Source organism: Hyposmocoma kahamanoa, unplaced genomic scaffold (genome assembly GCF_003589595.1).
Source record: "Hyposmocoma kahamanoa isolate Upper Pololo Valley unplaced genomic scaffold, ASM358959v1 86, whole genome shotgun sequence".
Classification (NCBI taxonomy): Eukaryota; Metazoa; Arthropoda; class Insecta; order Lepidoptera; family Cosmopterigidae; genus Hyposmocoma; species Hyposmocoma kahamanoa.
The window spans coordinates 4817634-4842324 of record NW_020654289.1 but is presented as its reverse complement, the minus strand read 5'-3'; the positions used below and the strand labels follow the sequence as shown (position 1 = coordinate 4842324).

Sequence of the window (24691 nt, the reverse complement as noted above, 5' to 3'; positions counted from 1 at the left end):
ATTCAATTATTTTTATGTGAAATTACTCCACTACTTTTGTTATAATTATTAATACAAAGATCGAACACTCAGAAAAAAATTGCCTTCGATCCGGCCGGATTCGAACCGACGTCTTCTCGCATACCGTGCCAGACGCTGTACCAACTAAGCCAGGGAACGAATCAGCGGACCTCACGAATTTTTCCAAGGGCCTGTGGTCGTGTCTTCATATTTGGTTTTTCAACGACTTTTTAGCCGTAGCGCCATCTATGAGAAATCTATGAAAGTATTTCGTCGCCCAGTTAGATACCTTTACAGCTACCGAGCCTGGCTAGGATGTCGCTATTCACTGTATTTTAAATTTTTATTGAATTGATATTCAATTATTTTTTATGTGAAATTACTCTACTAGTTTTGTTATAATTATTAATACAAATATCAAATACTCAGAAAGAATTCCTTCGACCCAGCCGGATTCGAACCGACGTCTTCTAGTATACCGTGCCAGATGCTATACCAACTAAGCCACGGAACGAACCAGCGGACCTCACGAATATTTCTGTGCTTATTGTCGTGTCTTTGTATTTGGTTTTTCAACGACTTTTTAGTCGTACCGCCATCTATGAGAAATCTATGAAAGCATTTCGTCTTTGATTTGCCTTTTTCAATTTTCTCGGTTTCTTTGTTAACGTGTTCGATTTCTACGGGTGCGCCACACTTATACAAAAATATGATTTTAATTTTTATTTTTATATACTTCCCATAATTTAACTTAATATAATTGTTTATTGATATAACATTCACATTTTATAAAAAGAAAATTATATAAAGCTTATATTATATAACAACCATGTCATATTGTCAATTTAGATATACTTTTTACGTGGTATATTGTCAGTTTTTATAAATAATAAGTATAAACCCGGTTCGCTATAACTCGATAGAGTTGTTTTCCTTATATAGTTTACAAGGCAGAATCTTCATTTCAATAAAATTATTATTGTTAGACCCTGGATTCCTTGATGTTATAAAAAACAAACATATTTTACATAGGTGAAATCTTGGTTTTGGCTCTCATATAGTAGGTTAGAACATGAAACGGCTGAAAACTAGTGCTTTGCTTTTTGGCGTACTGCGCTAGGACCCAAGTTGTTGTTATCTTATTAACTATGTTCAATGATGATTAATGATGTTCATTATTCATTTAATGATGTGTGTTTGTTTTCACATGTTAACATAATTTCTGTTTTGCGTCTGTTTCTGCTTTTAAATATATCATATGCTTGTGTGTTCTTGTGGGAAAACAATAAACGTTTTATCTATCTTTGTATCTATCCTTCATTTATTGCCTTTGTTCTAATATTATTTACCTTACCCATTTCTGCAGCCAAGCAGAAATATGAGAATTGATGCGTTCTTGTTTTGAAGAATAATAAAAATTACAGGCTCAAGGGACTTGTTATTTCTCTTGTCAGATCTTTGTGATTCAAGGCTCCGAGTGGCACTGTAACTGTTATGGACAGGCGTGTCGCTTACCATCAGGTGCACGACTTGTTCGTTCCGTCACTTGGTATCATAAATAAAATTACAATTATAACTTTTTATAAAAAATACTGATCTCGGAAGTTTGTGGAATAACATACAGCTATTTGCCAAGTTTAACTGACATCGGTTAACGGAAAGTGGTTGAAATCCAATAAACCGGATTCAACCCCTAATTTGCCACCCTTATAGGTTTATTTTCTTCAAATTTCAGAGAACCTCCTACGTTTTTTGAAGTTAGTTAAAAATTGTAAAAGAAAACATTTCTACGCTACGCTAACATTAAAAAATCACGTAACTTCCACGCATTAAGCCACCTTGGCAGTACTTCCCAGGACGTACGTTCTTTCTCAAGGAACTCTACTGCTACTACTTCTAAGAAAAATAATTAAGTTCGCGAATTTCCTCAAAATCATAACGCACACAAACACGCGCACACTCAACATAGCCCCGCACTAGGGAAACCCTGTGTCGCGGGTGCTACCATCGACACACACGTAGGTAGACAACCACAAATTACACCCAAACTCACGAAAGAAATAAAAGTAGGCCATACAAATATTTCTCCCGGCCTGGAAATCGAACCTGGGACCTGTGCGTAGCAGTCCAGCATGATAACCGTTCGGCCACGGAGGCAGTTAATTTCCTCAAAATGCCTTTATTCTGTTTGAAAAACTGTATATAATAGTTTATGAATTTCGAGAAATCTAGCCTGAAAATTACTCAGACCCGGCAAACATGTGTTTGTAAAATAACAGCTCTACTCGAACGATCATCCCAATGGATTTCTGTCACGTGTCAAACGCACGACAAAGAACCAATTTCGCAATACACACTCCAATTCGCATCCAATACTTCTCATTTGCTCTGTTGTTTTTTATTCTCATGGTACATAAACACATGCACGTATTGTTAAACCAATATTTTTGTTTTTTTTTCGAGTTCGTAGAATTTCTACAGACGGTTTGTCCTACTTGAAGTAAAGTATTTTTTTTGCTTAATTTACCAAACACAATATTATTTACTATACTCCTGTCGCTCGTTTCTTCCATGGGTTCAACATCAAGTGATGGGACGATCAAATTGAGCCCCTGATGGTGAGCGCGATGCCTACATAACATTTGCAATTCCACATAGAGCTCTAAGAGCGATGCATTGAATAAATAACCAGAAATAGAGAGGAAATAAGGGCCATACATTCCTTCCTGGTAACTCATCAGTGATACATCACTTATAAATATCAACTCTCGTTTGCACTGAAATATAGACACTGCCAACAACTGACCTGTGTGTACGTCTCCGTATATTCAAAAAATATTCTGTATTTTTTGTAATACAGAAAATATCTTTAACAATGGCGTGCTGTTCCATTCGGTGGTGTAGGGGAAAACAGCAAAACATCTAATTACAAGACAAACGGAATCAATTTCATCGGTAATTACATATTAAATATGTAATTTTGCAAATTTCATCGTTTCAATTAGAAGTGAAACAATTGACGACACCCGTCAATTGTTTCGAATTCGGGCTGGCCAAACGGAGCGCACTTGTCACCGTAATGATTTGGCAGAATAGTTTTCAAACAAATGAAATGACATTTCGTGTCTATTTCTGGTTATATACTCGATGCGTCGATGCTAAGACGGCTGGCCCTGCACTCTCGCATAAGTACATATTTGGATAACACAAATTTGTACCTTAATAATGGGAAAATAGAGATGAATATACTATAGGCGAAAAACGTGACGCGTCGCGACGCTTCGACTCTGCGCCAGTGTGAGTTGAGCCTTAAACTTTAATATAAAAATACGGGGTAACCAATCAACGAATATATTAATTTCAAAAAATTATTACAATTTATATATTACATAAATTATTAACACAAAGATCGAATACTTAGAAAAAATTCCTTCGATTCGGTCGGATTCGAACCGACGACTTCTAGCAAACCATGCCAGACGCTATGCCAACTAAGCCACGGAACGAACCAGCTGACCTCACAAATTTTTCTATGTGCTGGTGTCTGGTTTTTTCAACGACTTTTTTTAAGTATTCGATCTTTGTATTAATAATTATAACAAACTAGTGGAGTAATTTCACAAAAATTAATTGAATATCAATTCAATACAAATTCATATACCTATTACATATTTTATACCCTTACTAAATTTAAATATTTATGTAATAAGTAGTTACTGTAGAAGCCAGAATCAAAATACAATATAAAAATTTGTTAGATATTTGGTTTAGTTTTTGCATTAGAAAATTGGAAGTAAATATGATTTTGTTTGATTAACTAAATTAATAATTTGATTATCAGTAAACTTCCACTATCGACAAATTGCCAATCCAAATACTTAGTAAGGCACTCTAACTATTTTAAAACCTAGCAAGTGTCAAATAGTTGCTAAGTTTTGAACTGGTTAAAGTGACTTAAAAGATTTTTGACTGTTCACGAACCAGACTAGGTGTGCGTTACTAAGTTTTTAAAGTTTCGAAATCTCTGATGAACTGTAGAATTTTCAAGCGGCTGTCATCGCCATTAGGTCTGTACTTACTCGTATTACGTTAAAAAATTAGAGGATTATTTTCAGAATGAGAGTTAAGGATAGAAGGAAGTATATCGACTATTCCATCCATTTTATAAGTATTATAGTATGAAATATGTATTTATATAGTTTTAATAATTTAATGTTTTTGATATTGTTTTTCTTTATTACATAGTTTTGTTTTGCACGTAAACCCATTATTGCAATTATTATCGCCTGTATTTTGATAATGAAATTTCTGTTACAAATAAGCAATACCTTTTGTTTATGTTTTCCTTGTTACTAAATGTGTTTTTGTTTTTTCTGTACAATAAATTATGAAATAAATAAAATAATAAAATAATTCTAATAACTTGTCCTTTAGTAGGTTTTGCTCTGGAGCAGCCGAATTATCTTAAGGGGTTAGTTAGTTTACTGAAGTTACAATGTGTACGTACCTATGTTATGTAGTAATAACAAAACAAGGTCAAAGAGAACATCTTACCACGCTACATAAATTAAGTAGTTAATTTACTAGTTCCCCAGAAAATATATCTCTACCACAGGCTATAAATCTTGATAAACGTCAGCCGTTAATTCCTCAAAGCAACCTCATTGATAGTAAGACATTATCGGGTATTTGAACTGAACGTCTCTATGTTATAGATATATATATATGTATATATATACGTCAGAGTCAGCTATAATTCAAACGTAATTTATTAGATAAACGATTTTCTAGGCTGCCTAACTAGTCTCGATCAAGGTCTCTTTGTTTACAAATGCCACGTCAGTTAGACAGCTCAAACTGGGTATGATCGGCGAGAGGGGGCTTTTTGTGTAACTTGCTTGGACAGGAAAGACGTACCGCTTCGCTCTCTCTCTGAACTTGCCGCGTGATATTTAGAATCCATCTCTTATACTTTCGGACTAATTACTGTGAAAAGTGCATAAGACAACTAATTACAATCAGTTGACGTTACTATTTCATCGCCGGCTGAACGAATTGATAACGAAGAGCGAATAAGCCGATTATCAAGTAATTCCTGATTAAATCTACGTTGAGGTTGTTTCCTTCGACGTCTCCCTTTCCGTCCTTAACTCCGACATATACATGTATGACAATTACGTTATAATCTTATATGTTCGTGATAAATGTGACTGGAGCAAGAAAGCCAAAAGCGACCTCAAAGTGAATTATCTCCTGGGTGTCCCACTAGGAGATCTTGATAGTGTCTAATTTAAAAAGAAATACCAAATTCTGGACTGTTAACATAATTTAAACTTTACCCTGTTGGCATATTGTTGAAAGTTCAATACCTATTATTGCAAGTTACGAAGTTTTTACTTTATAATGAAATTTCAATAAATGTAGGTGCTGCCATCTAGCGGTCAATAGCTGAACGACGACGATCCGAGATGTTTATTTAGTTCTTCAAAAAAGAAGCGTCCATTCCGCTTAGGTTTACTTTAGGTTTAGGTTTACTTAAGGTTTACTTTCATTTCTTGTTTACAATAAAATTAGTACGATAAACAGAAAATTTAAAATTTATTACAGCTAAATAAAGTAAGACTTAACGATAATATGAAACACTACCATGGATAATGTTACAAGTGCGACTATAATTTTTTTTGCACTCCAAAGTAATTACAATCAGATATTAATAAGTTAATTATGAATTAATAAGAAATAAGAAATTTTTCTACGGACCAAGTTTTTGATTAATTTCGATAAGCTTGATTTAACATTTATTGTTTGTTTTATTTAAATCCGTTGACAACTGTTAAAAGTTTGTTAATATATTATTAAAGTTGTCATGCATTGACCAAACAATTGAATACACGTGAAAATAGAGCACTATAGAAATATTAGCAATCAGTAGATCCACAAAAAAGTACGCCTACCTAAATCTAGCTTTCATATTTAAGCCAAAACAATCAAACAGTTTTATGACATCTTTAAATGTTCTTAGAAGGTATAATAACAAATAGAAAATCATAAGCAACCAACGGAGTTTCCTTTTTATATATTAGTAGGATACGTAAGCGATACATGTTTGCGCGTATGAAATCACGATCATTGCTAATAATAACATAAACTTCACCAACAAGCATCTACATAAAGCCTTTTATACACTTAATATAACCCTTGACGCATAAAGAGGTGAGTTACAAACTTGAAGCCTGATTTGGGTGGCTGCTTACTGTTTAGTGGACGTAACAGTGTGCGGAGTTCCGCGTCCTTGAACTTAGTCCACCATTTTTCGCTCGTACATTAAGATCTTGTCAATTATTTCGCGCAAAACCTCGAAAATAGTGGTAAAATGCCTTATTTGTGGCACCATAGCTCCCAAATGTATGGAATGAGCAGTCCATTGTTCTTAACTATGTTTCATGAACATCGGTACAGCTGGATCTTTATGAGCTTTTAAACTTGGAGTTAATTTGATCTAACTCCCACTTTTCGGGGTATATCTGTCTCTCTTACCGATAGCCTGGATTTCCTTGGCATAACATTGAGCGCAACCCTTAACTTTGGCGCTTATATTGAAAGCAGCCTTACTTTCAATATAACTTTACTTACTTTACTTTACTTTCAATAATATTTGTGCCTACAAATTGCAGCCAAAAAACTGTGTAACCTTAAGAAGGTTGAAAGGGTTGTAACCCTAACTAGCCGTGAACAGTTCCACGGCAATGAAATGGGAAACTTCCGGTCCACAAAATTTATTAAAGAAGTAAAGTTTAAAGAAAGGCTGTAACAATATAAACGTAAATGTTAAAAAAACAGGTATAACAGTATAAAAAACTCCCATACACTTTATTATTAAAGCACTTACCCCTAAATGGGCCGAGAAACTGAATTATAGAAATAGATACATGAAGGGTGTAGACTTATAAATTATTACACATGATTAGCTTATTAACAGCTCTGACTGTTGTGGCGGTCGAGCTGGGAGTGACCGTGGTACGAAAACAAAATGAGAAAGTGAAGGAAGATGGAACAATTCAAATTTACAATTTAAATACATATAAAATAAAATAAATGATAAGATACAAGCGGAGAGAAGCGATACAAAGAGGTGAGATGACGGTGTAAGGAGGTCACACCGTCACAAGGTTAAGCGATATTTCACGCCTGGACAGCTCTTTACTTTTTACAAAGCACAAGTCCGACCTTGCATGGAGTCACCTTTGGGATGGCTCAGCGAAGTATCAACTTGAGGCTCGATCGATTGATTCGATTGAGCGCAGAGCCAGACGACTTATTGGCGACGATAAGCTCGAATCTAAAGTTCATAGTGTAGCCCACCGGCGTAAAATTACCCGTCTGTCGGTTTTTACAGAATATATTTCGGTGAGTGTGTTCATCAGCTCCATCAGCTCATCCCGCTCTTTTACCATCGGATATCTGGACGTACGGCGGGATATCATCCTTACTTGGTCGATATGCCCGTCGTTCAAGCGTACTAAGCGCTTTTAATCATCTTTTATTATGCGTACAGCTCAGGAATGGAATTCCCTGCCTGCGTCTGTATTTCCGAATTCATACAACCCGGGTATCTTTAACGTGCGACTGAATAGACATCTTCTGGGCGAGCTCGTTCCATCGTAGATCCTATCTTTGCTCCAGAACTAGGTAGTGGTCAAGAGCAAGTCTATTTAATTAATTTAAGAAATTTGGGTGCAAATGGAATGCAGTTATAAATGATGTTGGGAAGCAATATGGCCCATTTACTTTGCTTGCGCCGTGAGCGGGGTTCAGTCCGCCGTACAACCATGGGTCTTTGTGTCGCTCAAAACGGTTTTGAGAGATAAGTTTAAAGAGAATAACATTCTTACACTAACGTCACAGTACATTTATGAAAATGTTATTTATGTTAAGCAAAATATTGATTATATATGATTAACAGTGACAGGCATAACATTAATACGAGGAATAAAAATAAACTAGTTGTTCTTGACAGTCGACTTCATAATCTTAGAGTTGTATTCCAGAATTTTACTCCATTGAGTACTTGACCATTGTCAAGTCGGGACTGTATGATTTAAAGCACTGGAAATCGTACTCAGGTCCTTGCCATTAAGGTCGTATTTCCAGTGCTTGAAATCATACTCAAGTCCTGTCTTGACCCTTGAGTAGAGTTCTGGAATACGACCCTCAAATACATTGTATACGCTTCTATAATAAAATAGAGTCATATTCAAAATTTGCCATTTACGAGGTTTAAAACTATACTGAAACAAAAACTTTATATTAAAGTTTATACATACTGCTTCTGCGTACTTGAATAACAAAAATCCGTGGTAGTGACCCGTTTAGCTCTTGCATGTAGTCTCAATCTAAGATGTTAAAATTAAATAAGTATTGTAATGAAAAATATATACAAATGTATATTTACAAAGAGTAACCTCTAGAGATTCTTCACAGGGGAATCTGCCTTACGAACAAGCTGTAGAGTTTAATCAGTATGGTAATTTCAAGTGTAATTATGTGTATACGTCTCCGCATATTTCAAAAATATTCTATATTTATTGTAATAAAGATAATATCTGCAACAATGGGAGGCTGTTCCATTCGGTGGTGTGGAAAAAACAGCAAAACATCTAATTACATAAAATCAGTACAGAGTACAAAAAAAACCGACGTGGAATAACGTCTATTTGCTAACTTTTATTGAAATATCCCCTAGTTCGCCACTTGACACTGGAGATAATAAACATCGGTTCTCACTACTCAAAGTATATTGAGAGAAAAACGCCTTGAATTGGAGAAATAGCAAAATCAACCATTAAAGTAAATGCTCCTAAATTAAAGTTAGGCGCTATTTATAAAAATGAATCTTCATGAGTGAACAGCCACCCTTCAAGGTGGATGATTTTCTTTAAAATGAAATGGGACCACTATGGAAGCACCCCTTTTCCAACAAAAAAAGAATCATGAAAATTGGTTCACAAATACCGGAGTTATCGCGTAACATACATACAAAAAATAACATACAGTCGAATTGAGATTCATTTTTATAAATAGCGCCTAAATTTTCTTAAGGAGCAATAATTTTAATGGTTGATTTTGCTATGTCTCCAATTCAAGGCGTTTTTCTCTCAATGTTCTTTGAGTAGTGAGAACCGATTTTTAGTATAGTGGCGAATTTAAGGATATTTCAATAAAAGTTAGCAAATAGACATAATTCCACGTACTTCTGAGGGCGGTTTTTTTAGTACTCTGTACTGAGATTATTGGTTATATACTCGATGGCTTCTATATATTGACGTTTTCGGGTATACGTTTTGTATTGGGATTTTTTATTTTACTTAAAGTTTTTTTAAGCAAGTCCATCTGCCGTCCTCAAACTAAAATGCAGCTTAGTGACACAATATTTTTTAGAGATATCGTAAAAAACCATAACCCAATTTTAGACTATTGAAATCGTTTAATGATGTTTTAGCTATGGATCGTTAAGGTAACTGCCTCCGTGGCCGAACGGTTACCATGCCGGACTGTCACGTAGAGGTTCCAGGTTCGATCCCCGGGCTGAAATATTTGTATGGCCTACATATATTTCTCTCGTGAGTTTGTGTGTAATTTGTGGTTGTCTATATGTACACGTATATATCCATGGCACCCGCGATACAGAGTAAAAAGAAAATTTAAAAGATAATTTTGGACTCTATTTTTTGCAATTTAAAACGGTTATTTAACCATTTGTCACTTACCCGCACTTCAGTTAGTGGACGGGTGACATGTCTGAATTACATGAAAGACGAGCCCGTAAGTAAAAAACTTTCCTAGTTGAATTAAAGAACGTATTCGATTGAATTGAAATTTGTCCTTCCGCCCACGGGGCTTATGTTGGAGGATAACACGAACAAAAAGTAGGTAAGAGCACATTTTTTTTAAATTGAGAGCTGGCCTTGGGTCAACGCGTTCATTAATTTCAAGTGTTTTCTTTCTCTGCTTCTATGAAAAGGTGTTTTTTCTTAATTTAAAAAACATGAAAATAATTTATTTCCCTGCAAAACCTTTGCCATTGTGGCCAGAACAACGAAAAGTTGAAACTAGCTTTTTACTACTGAAGAAAAGTACAAATTTTCGGGTTTCTTTTTCAATCGAACACAAAAAGCATTACATAGAAAAGAGTATTACATATAACAAGAAAAGGAAAGTTACAAAAAATAATGTACTGGAAAGGTTTCGGCTCAGCACAATACGGTCAACTTTATAAGTTTGCAGCAAGTAAGCTGCGCGCGTCAACGAACAGTCAGCGGCACATCAAGTGCAACAGTTGCACCACAAATCCGCTACTATTACAGACGGAATAAGGACGCTATCAAGGTCGAACTGCTGCACCTAATGAACCGCCGTCCACACAAAGAAGAAGAAGATATCCATAATATTAACCTTAGAGCTAAGTCCAAACTCATGGTACCACGATTTCGTTTAACCAAGGTAAACAACTCTTTTATGGGGAACTGTATACGTTTTTACAATAAGATTCCGGAGCATATATTAAGTTTATCATTTCCTAAGTTTAAAAACTACATTAAAAATATTTTGATCGAAAAATCATATTACAAAATTGAAGACTACGTGTTAGATAAAGATGTATGGAAAGACGACATGGCTCCAGAATCCACACAAATTTGATTCAAAGTGTATTCCACAGCATTTAAGTTTATTTGAAAAGAGCAATCCCTAGAGTTTCTTGCTCGTTCTTCTCAGGGAGGTCAGCGTAGTGAACGAGCAGTAGCTTAAATGTGACGTTTTCAAGTGTAAATTTATTTTACCTATGGAATAAATAATCTTTGACTTTGACTTTGACACAACAACTTACTTAATCTACAAGTACAAACACAGACAAATATTAAAAAGAGTACATTATATTTCAAATCAATTGTATATTTCAACCAAAATTCTACAAATTCACGACAAAGAACCAAGGAATGTGTAGATTTGCGAGGTTATTTAAATACTATGCTATGTATATAGCTATGTAAATAGGCGGCTATGTAAATATCACTCTGACAGCCACAAAAGCAGTTCCAATTAAACAGAAATCAATACTGTCAAATCAGAAACAGAACCTATTTGATAATTTGTTACATAGTGTAACTAATAGCAAAATTTGACATAATATTTCGTGGAATGGAATTTTTCGTTTCTTCATTCTTCGTTTTCGAACTACAAAAAAGGAGAAAGTTCTCAATTCGAAATGAAAAAATGTTTTTTTTTTGTATGAATGTTAACTTTGTGAACCGATTTTGATGATTCTTGTATTTGTTCAAAACGACTACCTCGCTAGTGGTACCATTTAAATTTGAAGAAAATATTTCACCTCTAAGGGGGGCAAACTAGGGAATGATTCCAGTTTCGCGCACTTTCCGGTAATAGATTTCAATAAAACTTGGAAAATAGATGTAATTCCACGTACTTCTAAGGTCGGTTTTTTATTCGTAAGACCTTTAATATACTTAATTTTCATGTTAGCTAGCCTGTCAATGTATGATTTAAATGTTAGTCCATAGCTATGTCGTAACACAATCCAATCAGATAGCTAGATGGTAGCATGTATTACGTTTCGTATTTTGGATTCGTCATAAAGGGCAATAGATACCGGATTCTTCAACGAATAATGCAGGGGAAAATACAAGGAAAACGTAGGCGTGGCAGAAGGAATACCTCTTGGTGGAACAATCTAGTTCAATCTTAGCACACGTTCCCCCTCATGCCGCAGCTTCAAACATAAGGACAGCCATGATCCCATTTTGATAGAACATATCTTATTATAATGCGGTAGTTTGGACTGCACATCAAATGCGGTGTAGGTTTGTCCTGGAACGCATTCTAAATAAATTCCTAAGATGTCTGTACTTGAGGCAATACGGTGTTTATTCCCTCTACCCTCTAATCTCTTCATATCGGATATGGTGTGATAGAATTAGGTACACTTGCGCAGGAACTTAGCGTTAGCAGTGTACGAGCCGATGCTATTAGAGATATTATGGCGTTTATACACTGTCGGACATAGTGTCGTTCTGAATCCGAGAAATGACGGTCCGAAATGTCACAGTCACGTCACAGGGATTATTTTTATCTCTAGGTGTACAAGCGATATTCGTAATTTCTCGGCTTTGAATCGGACTTAGTGCACAAGCGACATCCGAAGTGAGTCCGAATTTTTTAGATTTGTGTAGTCTCAGATTAGCAACGAATACGAATCGGATGCAGTGCATAAATATGCTAAGCCTTGTGTGGTCCTAATAGGTAAGTGGGGCGATTTCGTTGGCCACCAGAGCAGGCCACATGAGAGGACTAAGTGAAATATCGGATAGAATAGGATCGATCTGTTCCACTGTTCTCTGAGTGAATTCACAGAGGTGGCGCTTTACATCGCGATACCTCCAATGAACATGACGCCAACTTTATTTTTTGGTAATTTTCTGTTATTTTTTAACCGACTTCAAAAAAGGAGGAGGTTCTCAATTCGACTGTATGGTTTTTTGTATGTAGGTATGTAACGTTGTCGTTACACTACTTTATAGGATTAACAAATTAATAAATTTACCTATTTACATTTATAATCTATTTACAATAATTATCTATTTATACATACAACCTACTTACTAAATGCTTAATTTACATAAACCTAATTTACATAAACGTACTAACTTAACAAAATAAATAAAACAATCTCCTTATAATAAACTAAAATTATCTAAGTAAACTAGATGCAAATTGTTTGCTTCAATATTTTTGTCAGGTGTTTTTATTAACATAAACGAGTCCGTAAACTAGTCACGGGGACACGAGTTGACCGCTGCAAGAGTGCAAGGTCAGAGCCGGCATTTTGTTCTGTGTGCGGGACCGATTAACATCTTTCAAAAAAATCTATAAATTTCTACAAAGGTTTCCCATCTGTGCCAATTGATAGTAAATTGGAAACCAATTTCTTCTATTTAAAGAAAAAAGTAATTATATTTAATCAACATACAGTGATTAGTGTAAAATCCCCAATTGGGTGAGTGATGCAATTTAATTTGTAGAATTACGCTAATTTATAATATTTTAATTACCACACAATATTTGAAGCTCATGCTATGTTAATATTAGTTATTGTCTTGCTTTTAGTGCATTCATTGTAACTAGAAATCCGCATAAATGATAAATTATTCAGAATTGTCACTGACTTACCCTTATACTAAATTTAATAAAATTGATTGTCCTTTACGCTGTTAATTTCATATTAATCATGCTATTTAGTTTTTAAAATATTGGAAACATTTAGTTACTATCAAAATGTATTCAAGTACCTTCTAGTTTCTGTCGTTATTAAAAGTAATTTTCCTTTTCTAATGCATGTTATTAACTAAATAATTAAGTTGATTTTGCGTGAGGCAACAACATCATTGATCGCTATTTCATGCTTTGGTAGCCATTTCAATTAGCAGTGCGTCCATCTTCACTTTTCCGGATGTAGCAGGCAGTAACAATGATTCGGACTTTTTCTGAAACTCCCAATTCCGGATATTTCCAGGGTTCTACGTCCAGGCATACAAACTACAACAGTGTGATCTATCCTGGAGCTAAAGCGCACACTGCCAAAAAAGTAAAAGGACTACTGGATCACCAATTGTCGTCCGCATCGAGCTACCGGACGTCAGGGAAGTGGTTTTCCAATACGGAGACAGTGTAACGGAACTCGTTTAGTGAACGCGAACTCAGTACCCTGAGAGCTAGTGCTTTGTATCTATTTACTACTATATACTTATATTTATTATTATATCTTAATATTATATCTTAATATACGCATTGTAAATTTTCTAGTTTTTTTTATTTTACTTAGTATACTTAATTTCTACAATAGCAGACGTTCTCTCTAAATAAGATACCTATAAACGTCACAGGTACGTGAACCGAATTTGATGATTCTTTTTTTGTTGGAAAGAGGGTGGGTATCTCAGATGTGCTCCCATTTAAATTTGAAGAAAATATTCCACCTCTAAGGGTGGCAAACTACGGGAGTGAATGACTTTTGAGGTGGTTTTTATAGTACTCTGTACTGATAACGTGTAAATAGAGATTTTAATTTACTAACATTATGCTCAAAAAAAAATTCGAAAGAAAAGCACAAAAAAAGCGGATTTTGTGAAAAAAAGACACAAAATACAAAACAGAACAGGTCCAGGAACAGGTGGAGGTATCGATCTTATGTTACATTATGTAGTAGCAACTTTAGTCTATTGAATTGTGTATATAACCTGTAATAATAGATTAAGTTCTGGAAATAAATAAAAACTAAATAAACAATTATCCAAACTATTATGTCAACAGGTTGGCAGAACAGCTCTACACGTAGCCTGTGAAGGTGGGCACTGTGTTACTGCTACACTCCTGATATCGCGTGGGGCCAGTAAAGAAGCAAGAGACAACTCTGGAAGAACCCCTCTACATTTAGCTGCAGTTCACAGACATACGGAATTGGTGAGGCTGTTGTTGGAGAACGAATGTCAAGTAGATGCGGCAGATAACGTAAGTCTTATTGAAATTTACCTGTATTACACGATAAATAAGGGCGCGTTCAAATTAGCCGCTGTTAGACGCGCTGCAGCAGCGCTGCAGACACGCGGCCGTCACGCTCGGTTGCAGTCACAGTTAGTGAGGTGTACATGTTAATTTTTCAAATTAACCATGATGGATAAAAATCGAATTGAAGAATTTACAGAGAATGTAAAACAACACCTTGCACAGCAGCTTGCCTTGGAACAGCAGTTCCGCCAGTTATTCCAATCGACTGCATAAAAAAAGGCATGGGAAAATTAATATCTAAAATTTGTTGACAATTTTGAAACTGAAACTACAACTGAAAAACATAGTAGGTAACATTTTTAATATCTATATGTGAAGTGTGTGCCCCAAGAACCAGGTAAAAGTAATGTATCTTCGTCAGAATCCACTGAGTCGAAACAAAAAAACATCACTAAAAATTTGGTCGCACTTCAGCAGCGCGATAGTCGCGAGGCCGCCGCGCGGCTGCAGCGCTTCTAACAGCGGCTAATTTGAACGCGCCTTTAAGGCCAATTTAGATGGAGAGAGTTTATCGCTCGCCTCGTGGTAAAAAATTATGTGACACTATCGCAAAAAATACAAAACAATAACAAGGATCTGCAACAAGCACATATTCAAACTCGTAAGATCTGCTAGTTCGATCCGTGACTTAGTTGTACAGCGTTTGACACGGTTTGCTAGAAGACGTTGGTTCCAACCGGATCGAAGGATTTTTTCTGTGTTCAATCTTTGTATTATAATTATAACGAACTGGTGGTTTAATTTCACAAGAATAATTGAATATCAGGGGGCCCACTAGGAGCTCTTAGAGCAATCCTATTTGAGCCTGTAAGTTGGATTGCCTGTCAAATTCGTACTATGACCTCACTAAAACAATTCACAGTCCATGCAGTTTGCGTTCCCCATTCGAAATCCGTTCACCTTTAAAATAAGCAATTCAAATGAAGTTACTCCGTGTCTAACTTTTTAGATTTGTTACATGTTTAAGAAATTTCGTTTAAGTTTTATTACACATCCAGTTTCATAATTATTTGTTGTCTTTTTAGGCTATATAGCCAATTGTCAATAAATAAATACTATTAATTAACTATTGAGCGTTTTTTGAATGTTTTAGCTCGAGTTTCCAATCTTTGGACAAATTATTGGCATGAATGTTATTGCAATTGTTGAATGGAATTTTAATCATTTTAATAATTTTATTCACTTAGCGAAAATAGTAAAATTACTTTTTGAATAGTGCCAATTGCAATCAATGAAAATGTACGAATACAAGATACGTTTTCCAAATATGTTATCAAATTACAAACTCACCTTATTCATATTAATGATAATCACTAGACATGACATGTAATTTTATCGTACGGCAAATTGTAAAGTATGATTGAAAAGTTGCCGATATTTACAAAACTACGCAAAAAATATAATATAATCAGCATTGACTTACAAATAAATGGACGACGGGTCTAATACAAAAACCACGAAAAAAATGTCCCAAGTCAACCTATTTAAACGTAGTGACATGTAAAGGAATATGAAAAAGCTAAAACGTTGAATTTAAATTGTAATGTCATCGAAGTACTGTTTAATTTTGCTTGCTTTGCTGTCAGTCGAACAAACGAAGACTACAGCGTGAATGACGCTCTGTATACGATTTTAACGCCCTGTAAGTTCGGACACTTTTTAGCGCGGACCCGACGTCCATATAATTGTAAGTCAATGATAATCAGTAATAAAATTAATAAAAATAATATAATTATTCTCATTTTGAACACAATCGGTAAACAGTGCTTGAACGCTCCCAGGATAGTTAAGTATATCTGTCTATTTTTTTCATATGATTTAGTATGTGGTTCCATCTCGCTCTTGTTAGATGTCAGCTAGCCAGCCAGAGACAATATTTAACATTGAAAAAGTAAAACTCATTATCCTGTCATGCCATTCCCGTTCAACTTTGTGTAGGTCATTATACGAATTTAAGAAATTCAGTTGTACGCTTCAGCGGCAGTCGCAGTGTGGCCAGAGCATTATTGTTTTGTTTACACGGAGACGTTCTTGACCTTGACTATTCAAGGGGGAGGCAATTGACTCCTACGTGATAATCACGAATGCTTACAGAAGAAACGTTTTTATATTCTCTCGATAATCGTGTCTTCGAACCGAGACATTCCATCTGTGTAAATGGGTATTTAATTGAGGTGTAATATCTTTGAGAAAACTATTCAATTGTAAAATTTTGCGTGAGCAAATGAGTAGAACTGTGAAAAAGAAAATAACAGACTGTGCTCGTTCGTAGAGAACGGACATTCCGTCTAGTATCTATATTAGCTGTTCATATCTCTAAAATAATACTAACCCCAATATCTAACATTTATCTTTCCCTTACTCAAACAATCAGACGACTTATATCAACATTGAATATGTCTAACTTTTATATATCACTCTCACGGCCGAGCTACATGTCGAGTAAATTAGAACTACCATTTAGGGTACTAAATTTCCCCCTAAAGAACCCACAATCACACAAACAAATTCATACCCACTTGGCTTATATGCTTGACCTAAATTGTGGGGCTTTTAAAAAAGCCCTTATAGGAACTGTTGGTGAATTTTCAATACAGTACACTGTGTTCAGTCTGGTTGTGTCATGTAACAGAAAAGCTTAGGTGTGGCCGTGATTGTATTTATATACATCTTTATACGAATGTGAGCGAGTTATTGAATTTTTATGATACCAAGTCATAGGACGAACAAGCCGGGTAGTATGCGACACGCGAACCAACCCCCCAACTGGCCCCCAACAGGCCCCCAACCGGCCCCCCAACAGGCACCCCAACAGGCCCCCAACCGGCCCCCCCCCACCGGCCCCCAACCGGAAAACCGGCCCCCCAAGCGGCCGGAACTGATTTTAATTGCCTTTAATTTTAATTCCCTGGACGAATTCAAATAAAAAAAAAACCCCCCATTTTTTAAAATTTCATATTGTAATGCTTATTTAAATAATATGATAGATTTGTATATGAAACTGTTTTAATATAAATAATTCATTACATTTCCTAGATATTTTATTTTTGTCTGCCTCTGTTGCCGAACGGTTTACATGCTGGTCTGCCACGCAGAGGGCCGGGAGAAATGTGGCCTACATTTATTTCTCTCGTGAGTGTGGGTGTATTTAGGAGTATATGTGAGTTTGGGAGTATGTGTCCATGGCACCCACGACACAGGGTTTCCCTATTGCGGGGCTATGAATATGAATTATTTTTCGGAAATTGCCAGTTTTTACTTGTCATATTGCATTTCGATAAGTTTCTAAATAATAGCACCAAATTTTGTTTTGCTAGTAAAAATTGTTAATTACGCTGATGTTGCCTACCATCGAGTATATAACCAGAAACAGAGACGAAATAAGGGCCATCCATCCCTGACAACTCATCAGGTAAATGGTATTGATATCATTTTTAAATATTAACTCTCATTTGCGCTGAAATCTCAAATCAGAAAGGTGAAATAACAACATGAAGAAACAACTAACCTGTCTGTACGTCTCTGTATCTCTCAAAATATTCTGTACTTATTGTAATAAAGATAATATCTCTAACTGTTGGGTGCTGTTCCATTCGGTGGTGTGGAAAAAACAGCAAAACATCTATAATTACAAAACAAACGGAATCACATTTCATCGGTAATTAAATGTTAAATTATGTAATTTTTCAATTTTCGTCCATTGTACCAAACCAAGTTAAACTGGTCGATTTGAAGTGAAACAATTGACGACACCCGTCAATTGTTTCGTTTCGAATCTGAGCTGGCCAATCGGTGCGCAGTTGTCACCGGAATGATTTGGCAGAATAGTTTTCAAACAAATTCACTTCTATTTCTGGTTATGTACTCGATGTTGCCTAACAATATAACTGAAACTAAATAAGTTATAAAAAAACCGATTAGAGGGGATTGTAGATCTCGTTTTGCTGATCCCAGATGTTAATGACTTAATTTTGCTGAACACAGTGTAATATATAATTTAACAGTAAACTGAATAACCATGACCCACATTAGTTTATGGATCGTGACTATTTCATTGAGTTCTCAATTAAAATTTTATTGCATCATGAAAGTGCGTTCACATTGAGCGCGCCCGCAAAACTGAGGTATAATTTAAGTCCATATATCCGCTGTTGTGGCCCGATCAACATCACTCATGTGATCCACACTCCATGTACCTGGTCTCCAGAATCGGCCCTCAGTGGAGCTAAAGAAAGGCAACAGCGCCTATAGTTTTAAGTAGGTTAAAATATATTATAACATAACTGTAAATGTTTGCTTTTAGTTTCTTAACAGGCACTTTTTATACGTAATTTGTGACGTGTGCCACCGATTCATTCGTCTTTAACCTTTCATACAGTAAAGCTGGTATCACACAGCTTTGGTCTTTTATTCTATATATTAGGCCCATTATGTTCCTGAAACATCCGCCTTTATGGAAGACCAGCCTACTGTGTGATGATACGATCTCTTTCGTCGTCATCCCACCTTTTTATCACTCTTTTCTCTGGTTCCTGGCGACTTACTTTTGAAATTTTGAATCTGTAATTCCTTTTCTTCGTCATTCTTACTTTGCTTCATTCCGTCGCCACTCCCATTAAAATTCTCGAAGAGAAAAGACCTTCAATCATGTAAACCTAAACAGCTTATAAAACAGTGAAATATTAAAACTGTAGTGAGTGTTTTTATATTGTTATAACTGTTTTTATACCATTGCTTTTGTTACAACCTGTTTCTTTATTCTTTCTTTTCGTTCACGTTTTCCCTACTGTTATACCACCTTTTACAATAAATGATGTGAACCCAGAGTTAATTTCTGCCATTCTTACGCAAGACATGCGTGACAACTGTACTACTTTCATCCCCAATTTCACTTCCTTTGAGATTTATTTTTGTGACAAAAGTAGCCTTTATTATTCTTCTACGTCCAACCCATAGATATAGGAAAAAAAGGGGAGATATGTAATGACGCTATGTAAGATCTGGCACCGATGTCACCACTTTTTAGCTTGTGTGCAATTCAAACTTTACGCTCTATTATCTACTACCATTTATTTGTAAGTCAATGACCATAACTTAAAGATTTTGATTGGGTAGGGCTTAAAGCGTGAAAACGACGTAACACAATTTTAAAATTTAACAAAATTATACTTACACTCACTTAAGTAAGAGTTATATTACAATATTTCAGTATTTTTTTCATCCTGGTTCAGCCATTCACCAACAGGTGGCGTTTTAGTAAAAATGCTACTAGTATATAATAGCTAACTATTACACGTTAGATGGCGCTGAAACTTATTTATCGCACTAAGACCTAATACATACACTATGAACTCACGGAGCGGTTTTCACCCGCGTCTACCGCGGGACCGCAGCATCTGTAGAGTGTGACAGTTAAGTATGTAAAATTAGTAGCACATTTCACGGCGCGTTTTACGCCTGTAGTGGAGATGGTTGCTCGCGGTTTTTCGTGGTTGCCGCGGCGGGGTACTGGTTGAACCGCGCAGGCCGCGTTCACCTGCGCGCTTGGCGACTGTCGTCGCCCGCGCATTTTGGCGGTCGGTTCACTCGCAATGTGGTGCAGCGCACGCGGTGTGAGTTCTTTATTAGTCGCGCGACTTGCGATTAACGTCCACTAACTTCGCGGTCCGTTCCGCAATCGCAACGGTTTCGTGCCCGCAATCGTGGCGGCTATGTATCCGCACAAACTTGCAGGGTCGTGAGTATTGAAATAAAACCGTTGTCTAGCAGCACCGGCGGGCGCGGATGGTAACCGCTCCGTGAATTGTTAACCTTATTAACCTTAAACTGACGCTACTCAACGAAGGATGTTGTTCTTACCTAATCGATAGTCCCTTCTTTTATTTGGAACTCATTGGAAAAACTTAAAAATTAAAAATACTCAATGTTTGGTCTACGAGTATAATGGAATTTAAATATCAAAAAACAATAATACACATACATTTTTCTTCAGGCTACAGCAACATTCAAATTGACATGAAATTGAAACGGTTTTCCGAAATATGAGTTGTGTTAAAGTTACTCGAAATAAAATGTTTAGAAATAATAATAATAATAAAATAAAAGAAATCAATTTAACGTTTAACGGTTAACTTTTAGCTTCGATATTTTAGGGACTTTAATTACAAAAATCATAGTAAGAAATTCAAACATTTCAGTAAAAATTTATTGTCGATAAACATCAGTCATCGTAAATGAACATCACTATATTTGACTCTCGAAATTTCTATGGAGACAAAAAGAAAACATTGAATAATAATAGAAATAGTAACTAAAAATGCAAATTGCCGCTGGAATGTTATCTCACTGGTTTTAAAATTTTAATTTTCACTCTAATTTTTACAAGGTGTATCGCTACAAATTTTCACGTTTTACGAGAGATCTTGTATGTACAAAGATCGCCATGTCACTGTGACGATGTTTGTAGGCGTGTCACCTCGATATGATCATTTTGATCATATCGAGGCGACACGAACCACGCCCCCTTCCCAAATCTCCCATTTTTTCTATATCTACGGTCCAACCTATCTTTATACGATTCTGTGCCTCTGAGTAGTTACAGTTGCATCGATGCAAACGCGCGATAAATCAAAAGTGTAGCAATACAATCGCGTTTGTATCGATGCCATCGTGTTTGCATCGCTGCCGTGTGTAACCACTCTCTACCACGAGTTTACTGTGACAGTTGCTAGTAGTTAGCGACCGCGTAAATTACTTCACAATGCTGTATGGCAAATTCTACAGCACCTCTAGTCGTCACATGGAGAAACAACATTTTGTATGCTAATATTTTACGCGATCGCTAGCGAGAACTGTCGCTGTAATCTCGTGGTAGAGGCACAGTGAAAACGTAATAGACAGAGTTACTTTCGTATTTATAATATTAGTTTAGATGTGCTCAAATAATTGGATATAATTAAATGTCCTCCATTATAGCTGAAGGCTGGAACAAAGCAAAATCGTCTGTTGTATTCCATTTATGTTTTGAAACGACTGTCAGCCGAATCGTGTTAATTGGTGTTCCACATACAGTGCGAAATGTGGACCGGTTATGTTTGTTTAATTATTTTTATATATTTATTGTGTTGTTGTTTTTATTTTCTCCCACAATAAATCATTGTAAAAGGAAATCAGGGCTTAAATATAAAATTTTTAATTTTTTTTATAAAAAACAAGTGCCCATTTGACCTCCATCTCACCTGATGGAAAGTGACGATGAGGGCGAGGATGTAGCATGCACACCTAAATAATGCATATTCACTCTCGCCTTGAAAAGGTCCAAGTTATAGCGTTCGGGGAACAAGTCTGCAGGCAGGGAATTCCACATTCCACTCCCTAGCGAAACGCTTCGTGCGAATCCCAGAAATATCCACAACATAGGGGTGGAACCCCCGCCCACGTCTAGTCTCCCGATGATGGAAAGGGGAAGGCGGAATCAAATTATGCAATTCCATCGCACACTCTCCGTGATATATCCTGTTGAATACCGATAAGCTGGCAACTCTACGGCGGTGTTCAAGGCTCTGCAGCTTCGCCTCTACTAGTTCCGAGTCACCTATAAGCCTCTTAGCACGGTTGTCTATTGAATCCAAGGTGGCCAGTTGGTATTTAGCACAATCATCACATAAGTGGCAGCAGTACTCCATACACGACCGGACTTGTGCTTGGTACAGCTGAAGCAACTGTGTGAAGTATCGCCTCACCTTGGAAAGGATGCCAAGCTTCTTGGCTGCATTTTTGGCCATGGATTCAATGTAACTGCCGAAGTTCAGATTCAGGTCCGAGGTCCATTCCAAGTAGGTGACGACGGTCAGCTATCGCTATGGATATATCACGAAAAGTCGGAGTCAGGTGAAAGGGACTCGGTTTAGTGGAGAAAAGACACGCCTACATTTTGGTAACATTAAATTTGACAAGATTGGCATCGCCCCAATCGGAGACTGCCTTAAGTGTCAAATACAAACGACTAACCATGGACTCTCGACAAGACTGGATTTCTTCTCCACTGACCCTTGCACTGGTACCTGTCCACAACTGTGCTGTCATCAGCATACCCAAAGGTACCTGAATCAACGTATCGTTTATATGCAGCAGAAAGAGGGTTGAGACAGTACAGAGCCCTGAGGAACTCCGTCCGCCGCTCCGCCGAATCTATCGCCCTATGTTCGGAAGAGTAGCCTTCTAAGACCACTCGAATCGAAAGTTCACTCAGGAAATCCGAAATCCAATTGCAAAGGTCAGTGGGAAGCCCATAAGAGGGAAGCTTGCTTAAAAGGCTTGCGTGCCACACCCTGTCAAAGGCCTTAGAAATGTCTAAAGACACAACAATGGCTTCGCCATGCTCTTCTATAGACTCGCTCCATAAGTGAGAGGCATACACAAGAAGATCCCCAGTAGATCGCCCTCTTCGGAATCCGTACTGGCGATCACTGAGTAGATCGTTGTCGTCAAGGTACGACAGGAGACGTAGCACTAGAGCTACTTAAATATTTTATGTAGAGCTTCTAGTGAAAAAAATCGTCCAGGGAAGTACTGCCACCTTCCCTATTTCTGCAGTAGTTGAAGGGCAAGGGTGCTGGTGAAATCACAGGCACATGGGACTTGTCAACTTATGTTACAGAGTGTCGGGCGCAGTGGCAGTGCCTCTCGGATCTTTATGATTTGAGGCTCTGAGTGGCACTGCAACAGTTATGAACAGGCGTGTCGCTTACCAATAGGCACACGACTTGTTCGTCCCGTCACTTAGTATTTAAAAAAAGTTTGTAATTGAAATATAAATTGAAATATGTATTTTTATTTAACATACTCTGTTACTGAATGGTTAGGATATACAGAAACGCGCGACCGTTTAAATAAGTAACTATATAATATACCTATATACCTATCCATATATCCGTATCTATATGTATGTCGGAGCCAGCTATCACTTCAAACGTAATTTGTTAGATAAACGATTTACCAGGCTGCTTACGAATAATTTTAGCTAGTCTCGATCATGGTTTCTTTGTTTACAAATGTCGCCATCCCAGTTTGAGCTATTAGTTCGACAGCTCAAACTGGGTATGGTCGGAGAGAGGGGGCTTTTTGTGTAAGTTGATTGGACAGTGAAGACGTTCGCTCTCTTTGAACTTGCCGCGTGATATTTAGAATCCGTTTTAACCTCATCCATCTCTTATACTTTCAGACTAATTACCGTGAAAAGTGCAAGAAAGAACTAATTGCAATCAGTTGACATTACTATTTCACCGCCGGCTGAACGAATTGATAACGAAGAGTGAAAAAGCCGATTATCAGTAATTCCTGACTAAATATGCTTTGAGGGTGTTTCCTTGGACGTCTCCCTTTCCAGCCTTAACTCCGACATGTATATAACTGCAGTGCATCTACTTGCTCTGTAAATAGTAATTAATTTATTGCATACTTATTATACATTTTATTTTAATTTTAACTGCCTCTGTGGTCGAACGGTCACCATGTTGATCTGCTACACAGAAGTCCCTGGGTCAATTATAAAAGAAAATATGTGTATGATGTGTATTTCTCTCGTGAGTTTGGGTGTAATTTGTGGTTATCTATGTGGGCGTCCATGGTACCCGCCATATAAGGTTTTACTGGTGCGTGGCTGTGGTGTATGCGTTATTATTATTAATTGTGTACTTTTATTACGTAAAGATCATAAAATATGAATTCATAATCAAGTCACGTGCCTGTTTAATCATAATGACCATAAAACAAAATAAAACAAAACATGAAAGCACTGATTAAATTTTAATTTCAGTTTAATATACAGAAACGTCATTTGTAAAATTACAATGTTCATTTGTATGCTTTTATTTCCCTTAGATTATTCTGGAACACTGAAACATATTTCCGACGAATTAATAGAATGAAAACAACTAAAAAGGTCTTGACAAATTCTCGCTAATGGGACAAGGGATTATGTTCTTTGTATAAATGGTATTTTTTGTTCAGGTAATTTGAGGTCAATGTACCGAGTACGAAAACGTTTCTAGAA

General features: G+C 36.5%; 1 protein-coding gene across 1 annotated transcript in view; it reads left to right on the top strand.

Annotated features, from left to right (window-relative positions):
- LOC113234876 (ankyrin repeat domain-containing protein 65-like) overlaps window positions 1-24691 on the top strand; it is an 82140-nt gene that overhangs the window by 16715 nt on the left and 40734 nt on the right. Inside the window, exon 3 of the mRNA XM_026470398.1 lies at window positions 14383-14580. Coding sequence (XP_026326183.1) covers window positions 14383-14580 — 198 coding nt within the window. The remainder of the gene's footprint in view (window positions 1-14382; window positions 14581-24691) is intronic.